This window comes from Lactuca saligna, chromosome 4 (assembly GCF_052625555.1).
Source record: "Lactuca saligna cultivar CGN05327 chromosome 4, ASM5262555v1, whole genome shotgun sequence".
NCBI lineage: Eukaryota > Viridiplantae > Streptophyta > Magnoliopsida > Asterales > Asteraceae > Lactuca > Lactuca saligna.
Window position 1 is genome coordinate 209,098,009 of NC_136420.1, and position 8,219 is coordinate 209,106,227.

Below are 8,219 nucleotides of genomic sequence, written 5' to 3' on the forward strand. Positions count from 1 at the left end.
TTTGCTTGGAACCATTTAGTGTGCCGGTAAACCACACACGCTCCACTAACGTCTTTGCAAGGGCACAAAGTGTAATTTCATGGAATTGCATCAATTCACTTTGCCTAAGTAACTAAGATTGGGAATTTGAAAAACATTTAGTTACTTTGTATTTCATTATACTTATAATGGAAGGTTTCGTCCTATCCTACCCGTTCGGCTAACGACCCTCCACTAGTCAAGAGTGCGGTGGGTAACAGTGGATACCCATTCAATCGCCATATTATAGGCAATTTCCTTAAACACCCCTTATAGACCAGCTTCGTGAATGAGGCTTACTAACGGTAATACTGACTTTTACTCATATATATATATATATATATATATATATATATATATATATATATATATATATATATATATAATGTTATACTTTTAATGTTATATATAGTATAGGGTGCATTTTACACTTTTAAAATACTAGGTGATCAAATTTAACAATTATACTTTTAATTCAATTAAATTGTAAACCTAGACTTTTACGGATTTATTAAACTTCTTTTAATTATACACCTTAATTAGTTAATAGAACCATAAGGGTGTGAATTGAACTTTTCAAAACATTACTAGAGTTTTAGAATTTAACATTTCTAATCAACTTTTAAATTCCAAAACTTGAGGGCAAGTTTTGAAACATTTCAAAACATTAGGGTTAGAATTTAAATATACATCAAAATTAAACTTTTTAATCAAAATTTAAATTCCAAAACTTGAGGGCAAGTTTTGAAACCTTTATCAAAACATTAGGGTTTTAACTATTTAAATTTCAAAACTTCAAAACTTTTGGGTTCAAATTTAAACTATAAAACTTAAAGGGGAAAATATGAAACTTTTCATAACAACAAGGATCAAATAACAAATAATTTTAAATTAACATTTAATCACACAATTATCCATATTTGATTTATTTAATGATTTCTTGCAAAACAATTTATCAATTTACTCAAAATAATTAATCAATTATCTTATAAGGAAACAATTATCTTATTAATTGATAAATATCTTCAATTAGATCAAAAATATAGTCAAATATATCATATAATTGGATTAATATTGATCTAATATGATAAGGTAACTATCCATAAGCAAAAACAGCAAGAAATCCCGAGATAAGCATTATCTGACGAGTTGACTCGTCGAGTAAAGCCTGGACTCGTCGAGTCACCCTGGACTCGGCGAGTTCAGCTATGGACTCGGCGAGTCCAGCCTCTAGAAAACCAAAAAACAAATTTTTTGAACATGTAATGCATCAATACAATTGAAACCAAGCTAGGCTCGGATACCACTGATGGGTTTTGGTCATAAGACATCCTATGTGCTCATACAAACCCTAATGCTTGGATCTAGGTTTCTCTATTGTACATGCTTTGAATCCAAGACTATAAACCCTAATTCTAGCATATGGAAATCGATATTAACATATAATTAGGTTTAAGATATTACCTTGATTGTTATGTAGCAATAACAATCCCAAATCTCCTTGATTTGACTTTGGAATACTTAGAGTCACAAGTGTCACTCCTCTAATGGCTTACAAACACCAAGAGCAAATGGAGAAGGTATAAAGAGAGAGGAGAGAGGTTAGAATTCGTCCTTAGGACTTCTTGGGAAGGGATACACGAATTCATGAGCCTTAGGGTCTTTATATAGGTGTAGAGATAGGGTTTCAGTCATTATCCTTATCTAGTTGCTTATCCACAAAGCAACCCATAAGATAATCCTTGAATCCTTATCATAGTCGAATTCTAAGGCCTTATCACCTTAAATTTGTCCAACCTAATAATAAGATAATCCTTACTTTATTTTGTAACTATCACATAATTACAAATCAGCCCCTCTAGTTTAATTAATTACACTTGATCACAAAATTAATTCTTAATTAATTATTGACCAATATTAATTAAACAAATATGATTTCTTCTTTAATATATTATTCTTATAACATATTAATAAATCATAATAACCTCTCTCTCTTTATTTATTTCTCCAATCAAGTTGTTTTGGTGAAGGCAACCCAAAAGGACCATGCACCATCGGGTCAAGTACATACCAAAATAGTTATGACCTTAGACACTAATCCAACAAGAAGATGGGTAGATAGTGGATGTGTGATGAAATAAAATGATTAGAGGCCTTAATGTTGATGTTGTTAATCTAGTCATCTAGAGGAGTATGGATGACAACCACAAACTATTTCTAGCCTGTGCAGTGGAACGCTGTCAGGTTCATAACTTGTAGTTGTTGTGAACGATGTGTTCACCGGTGTACTCTATCCCCCTCATGGTTGCCTTAGGACATTCATTACTGAGGAAACCCCTTGACAGTAGTGTCCATCCTGATGAATTACGTCCCTGATAATAGATATTGTTTTAGGTACGTAAAGTGAGGACGACGGGAATGAGTAATCGGGTTATTGTTGGTTGGTGAAATTAAATATAATTATTATTGTGGGTTGAAAATCCTATATGCTCACCTGGCTCCCAAGCCTGACCCACTCAGTCTTATTTGCATTACAGATAATGGCGCGGGGGCATAAGATGGATGAATCATCAAGTCATTTTGTTTATAGGCCTGTAGTAGTATATAACTGTTGTAAGCCTTATAATATGTCGTTTATGCTTTTGTGTGTGTATCGAAACATGACATCCCGAGTTTTGATTATCTAATGAAAATACATTTCTTTACTAAATGCTTTGATAAATATTATTTTATCATATTTTGTTTGGAAACAAATTCCGTAATTCTTTTAAATCAATGGATTTACTCATAAATTATTTTAAAAAACATAAATGAAACCGATCTTTTCTAGCCGTGATTTTGGGGATGTCACATAAAACGACCCATTTATTGGTATACACAAGCCTTTTTGGATTGAACAAGATGGATTCTGAGTTTCATAAGATTTACATGGACCATGAACTAGAGCAAGAGGTTGTGACTACAATTGATAAATGTAAGGACATCTTCTTGAATATTTTACTTAGTTATGAAAATTGGTAAAATTAAAGCGTGGATGATGAAATCAAAGCACAATTGTATCATACCAATGATTGGAGAAGTGATGAAGAGTTTAAGGAGGTAGTAACGTTTTGAGTCCCTACACAGCTTAAATTTTTTTCACAAATTACGTAGTGGCACATGGTTATGAGATATACTTTTAAAAGTGAGGGGACCAAAATTATGGCAAGATGTAAAAAGAGGCATGAAGACAATGAATGTCCTTTGAGACTATATATAGATTGGATGTACAATGAAGGATCATATCAAATCAAATGTATGAATGGTACACATGTTTGTTATACACAGTTTAACTTCGGCTCTATTATTTCAATTGTCAATTGTGTTTAGTGTTTATAGTCTTAAGAACATGATACAAGTCATTTGGTCACATTAATAAATAGTTATTACTATGTTCATTTGCAAAATTCAAACGTCAAATTAATTAGTTTAGTAGAACTCTTTAGTAAATTAAAAAAAAAAAAAAAATAACTAAATTATCTACTAGACATCAAAATTACTCAATTTCTTTGTTAATATTTCAATCTTACAATAAAAAATTAAAATAATTGCTATATATCATTACTAATTTGTACTAACTAAACTAGTTGAGTGGCAAACATATTACTATCAAATATACTTGGTAAGATACTGATAATTATTTTGGTGTCAACCGTAGTTGATACGGTACTTGGCTTATAAAAAAACGAATAAATAGTATTATACGATGTTAACCCTTATTTTTATAGTAATATTTAATTAGGTTTGTGTTTGAATATTATAATTATCATTGGCTTTGTATTGGAATTTTCTACACATCGACAAAAAAAAAAATGGAACTTTAAAGATTTTATTTTCTTTAATAAAAATCAAATTACCTACTGACTTTCCGTGAGTAAAAAGTTTTGTTGAAATTCTTTGGTAAAATAGTCAAACCCAGTCAAACACACTTCGGTCAATATTCCGCTTGTGATATTCGTCAGTATTCCAGCGGTACTTTTTTGACAAACCTTTACGTCGGAAATCTATCGTTGCCATTTACCCAAGAGCCAATATACAATAAACTAACTTCCGTTCAAAAATCTATCGTTAACACCCTTCTCCAACGGAATACCAATTGGTTATCCCGTTGATATTAGCCCGCAGCAATCTTTTAACACGTGGAAAAACTACTCCTACAGCTAGAAAATAGCCAAAGATCAAAAGATAAAAATAAGAGTTTGATTTATTCCAAAATATGATTATTCGTAAGTATGTATTTCAATACCTTTAACTTGACCAAGGGATTCATTTTCAGTTAAACCACGCGATGTTTATTATCAATGGCAATTAATTAGTTGTCTTATCTACTAGCACCCTTCCCCCCTCTTGTTCATGTATGTGCATGGCTTATTTACAACTACACCAAGCTCTCTCATGGCACCTTTAGGTTGACCAAAGCCTTCACTCTCCCTTCAATCACATGATGTTTACTATTCATCTCAATTAATTACTTGTCTTATTTGATACATGACTTTTCGCCCAATTGACGGCGGCCCGTTAGTTAACAAGTGGTTATTGGGTTTATTGATTCACTTGCATATACTATCATATGTATCAAGGGCATAACGGTCATTTAATTGCATTTTGCGTAGTAAGGTACTACCACGAGTGAGACAAAGTTGAAGGATCAAACATGCATATTCTCTTTTATGTGTACGATTCTATGGTTGTTTTTTTATGTATTTTTTTCATCCTTATCATGAATGGTTGTTGGGTTTATTGTTTTAATTATAAACGTGACGAATATGATGATGCAATCAGTTTTGACTTCCTTTTTCATATTTGGTGAGATCATCAACAACTTGTGTGTGGATATTTTGTTTTCTTAGATTATTCATATCCAAAGATTGATTGAGGTTAATCTATTACAGATACTTAAAGCTGATTTTTCCAATTCCAAGGTGGCTACTTGATCTTTGAGCAGAAACAAAGAAACCTTGTGGTGTTACCCTTTCATCTCATGAACAGATTAAGCATCTGAAATTAAAAGAATATAAAGTTTTGGTTGAATATGAACATTTTTTTCATGATTACATGATGTCTAAAACATCTAGGAACACAGTTCTCTTTATACAACAAACAAATTCATTCATTAATCCTATAAAAACAAAAAAAGATCAAGATTTACTTGAACATATTACTTAATCTCTATTAGAAACCCCGAATCCATTTGAGAGTGCATGAACTGTTGGATTAAACGCTAATCTTCCCAGAATACCTTGCTTGTAAGGCAAGAACGTTTTCTTCTTCATGTCATTCGAAACAGCTCGGTTGACCGTGTAATGCAACTCGTGAGCCGAAACACGTCCTCTTCTGGTCGACCCGGATCCAGACCCGGACTTGTCGGATCGTATGCTCGAGTTTCTAAGATCTTCATCATGTTTCCTGAAGGTAGCCGAGTATTTCTTCAAAGGGTCTCTATCCATGGCTCGACCATCTGAAGCACTTCTGAACAAGAAAAGATCCTTAAAGCTCCATTTTTTCGACCCTTTTCCAGACCCAGAAGCGGAAAGAGTGGTGGAAGTTGAATCCGTCGACGTAGGTCTCACCGGTGGTTGTTCTAGTCCTCTAACCGGAGGAAGCGATCTTGTTCTTCTACTTCTTGATGACACTAAACCAGACGAGCTTCTCTCTCTTCCCCTCGACGTTTTAATCTCTCTGTTCTTAATTTCACGAACAGGTGGCGGTGGATCCATAGACTTGATGACGCCACCGTCGAATAGATCTTCAGCCGTGGCTGAAGAATCCCTATACAGTTCCCCACTCACATCAAACGCAAAATCACTTTCAAATACGTTAATGAATGACTTTGGAACGCCAGGCCTTTCTTCCCATGCGAAAGGAACAGTTGCAAGAGAATTGTATCGTTGTGCGCCATCGGAAACCAAGAGCTCATCAAACTCACGGTGTAACTCGGTGACTCGTGTAGGGCTGTTCGGAGCACTGAAGTAGCAGTCGCCGAGAAGTCTTGGAGTCGAAGGTGCGCTAGGGTATGCTGAAGAATTGAAGTCGAAGTCCTTTGTCGGACTGAGGGGTAGAATAACCTCCATGTCGTTTCTCTGGTTTGAGAACGCTTGAGTTATGGGGAGGGGGTGGGAGTTTATAGAAAGACGAAGGTGGAGGAAGGAGGGTGGAAGGCGGAGGTGGGGGTAGGGGTCAGCCAGATAAAGTTGACTCGAAACGGTAGGTATAAGTTGCCGTCTGGCGCTTCCTTCTGGAACAACGTTCGTCGGTTTGTGTGAGTATGAATAGTTGAATACTACTACTCGTGTAAGTCATTGTTAACTGCTGAGGGAAGAAATTTCATTTACTATTTTATGTATTTCGGGGCCCTAGAAGCTGACAATATTAGAATTAGATTAAAGACAAGTCGACAAACATGGAGAAATTTGACAAACATAAAACGTGAAAGTAATATGTATTTTTTATTAAATGGATTATTAAAATACAAAAAGTTAAATATAAATAATAAAAAATGATGGGTTAGAAATATTTTTATATCTTATATTTAACCAAAAAATAACAGGATTCTTATATCAAGACATACAGAAAATAAAAGAATTGACTCCCATTGTCATTTAGTGCATCTTTATATATGTGAGAAAACTTTGTCACTTCTAACAACTCTTGTTAATATAGAGTATATAGGAATATGAAATATCTGTTTGATTTTGTTTTAAATGAGCATGTGTATATTAACTTTTAAATAATAATAATTGGCGGTTTATATTTAATACCAACGGCTATCAGGAATATTCACGATGGAGTCGCTCTAAAATATTTATCACGTCATCACCTGGTTTTCTAAACTTAGAAAATGTTAAGGATGAGTTTAGTTGTAGAAAAATTGATCTTTTTTTTGGAAAAAATTTTCAAAAAAAATAAGAATTTTAAAAATGCGTTTAGTTTATCTATTTTTTTAAATTTTTTTAAGGAAAATGAAAATTTTTTGTTTTCTAAAATTACAAAGAAGTTTGAAATTTTTGGAAAACTGATAATCATTGTTTTCCATATTTTTCTAATTTCAAAATTTTCCTAAAATATAAACACCCACTCTCACCCCATCCACTTTTACTTACCCTCATCTTAATACCCCAACCCACCAAACCTCTGCCTACTTACACTCACTCCTAAGCCTAAGCCCAACCCCACCCCCACCTCTACAAACACACACACACCAACCCCTACAAACACACACATACCCGTAAACACCCCCCCCCCCCCCCCCCCCCACACACACACATACACCAATCCCTACAAACACACACACACACACATACACACCAACCCTACAAACACACATAGATACATACACCCACACACACCCACACCCACACATTCACACCCACACCCACAAAAACACACACACACACACACAAACTCACACCCACAAACACACCCACACCCACAAACACACACACACACACACACAAACTCACACCCACACCCACACCACCCCCCACACACACACATACCCCCAACACCAATACCACAATCACTGACCTACCATCACCATCACCATCACCACCACAACTACCCCATCATCACCACCACTACTCCATAACAAGCACCACCACCGTCGCTATCACCACCATTAACATAATTTTCGCCGCCACAATCAACGTTTGTCATTACCACCACCTCCACCACCCCGCTGCCACCGCCACGACCACCACCACTATCGCCATCATCAACACCATCACTACCCCCCCGCTACCGCCATCGTCCCCGTCCCACCCTACCACCGCTAATATTTTCTAAAAATGAAAACCGATAGAAAAATACACATTTAAACACGTTTTCTAATTTTTTAAAACTGAAAATGAAAAATAAATAAGTTTTAACCAAACGTGTTTTCTAAATTTTCCAATAAAAACCGAAAACTGAAAAGGGAAAACGAAAACAGAAAATGAAACTGCTTTTCTGTAATTAAACGCAACCTAAGCATTCCATGTCACCTTACTATATTTGTATTGTATATTTTATGTGGTAAATTTAAGAGATTGAGAGATGAGAAGAGACAGATAGGCAAAGAGAAACGTTATCAATTGTGGTTTGAACCACATCCAAACCAAAACCACACACACCATGTCATCCTAGGGGTGGTGTTCACACCACAACGTACATAAAACTCACAATCC

At 34.8% G+C, this 8,219-nt stretch overlaps 1 protein-coding gene across 1 annotated transcript; it reads right to left on the bottom strand.

Annotated features, from left to right (window-relative positions):
* Window positions 1–5,061: 5,061 nt before the first annotated feature.
* Window positions 5,062–6,185, bottom strand: LOC145043299 (uncharacterized). Its single transcript, XM_078991903.1, has one exon. It carries the CDS (start codon window positions 6,126–6,128, stop codon window positions 5,220–5,222), a length of 909 nt encoding a protein of 302 aa, XP_078848029.1. The 5' UTR covers window positions 6,129–6,185; the 3' UTR covers window positions 5,062–5,219.
* Between the last annotated feature and the right edge of the window lie 2,034 nt (window positions 6,186–8,219).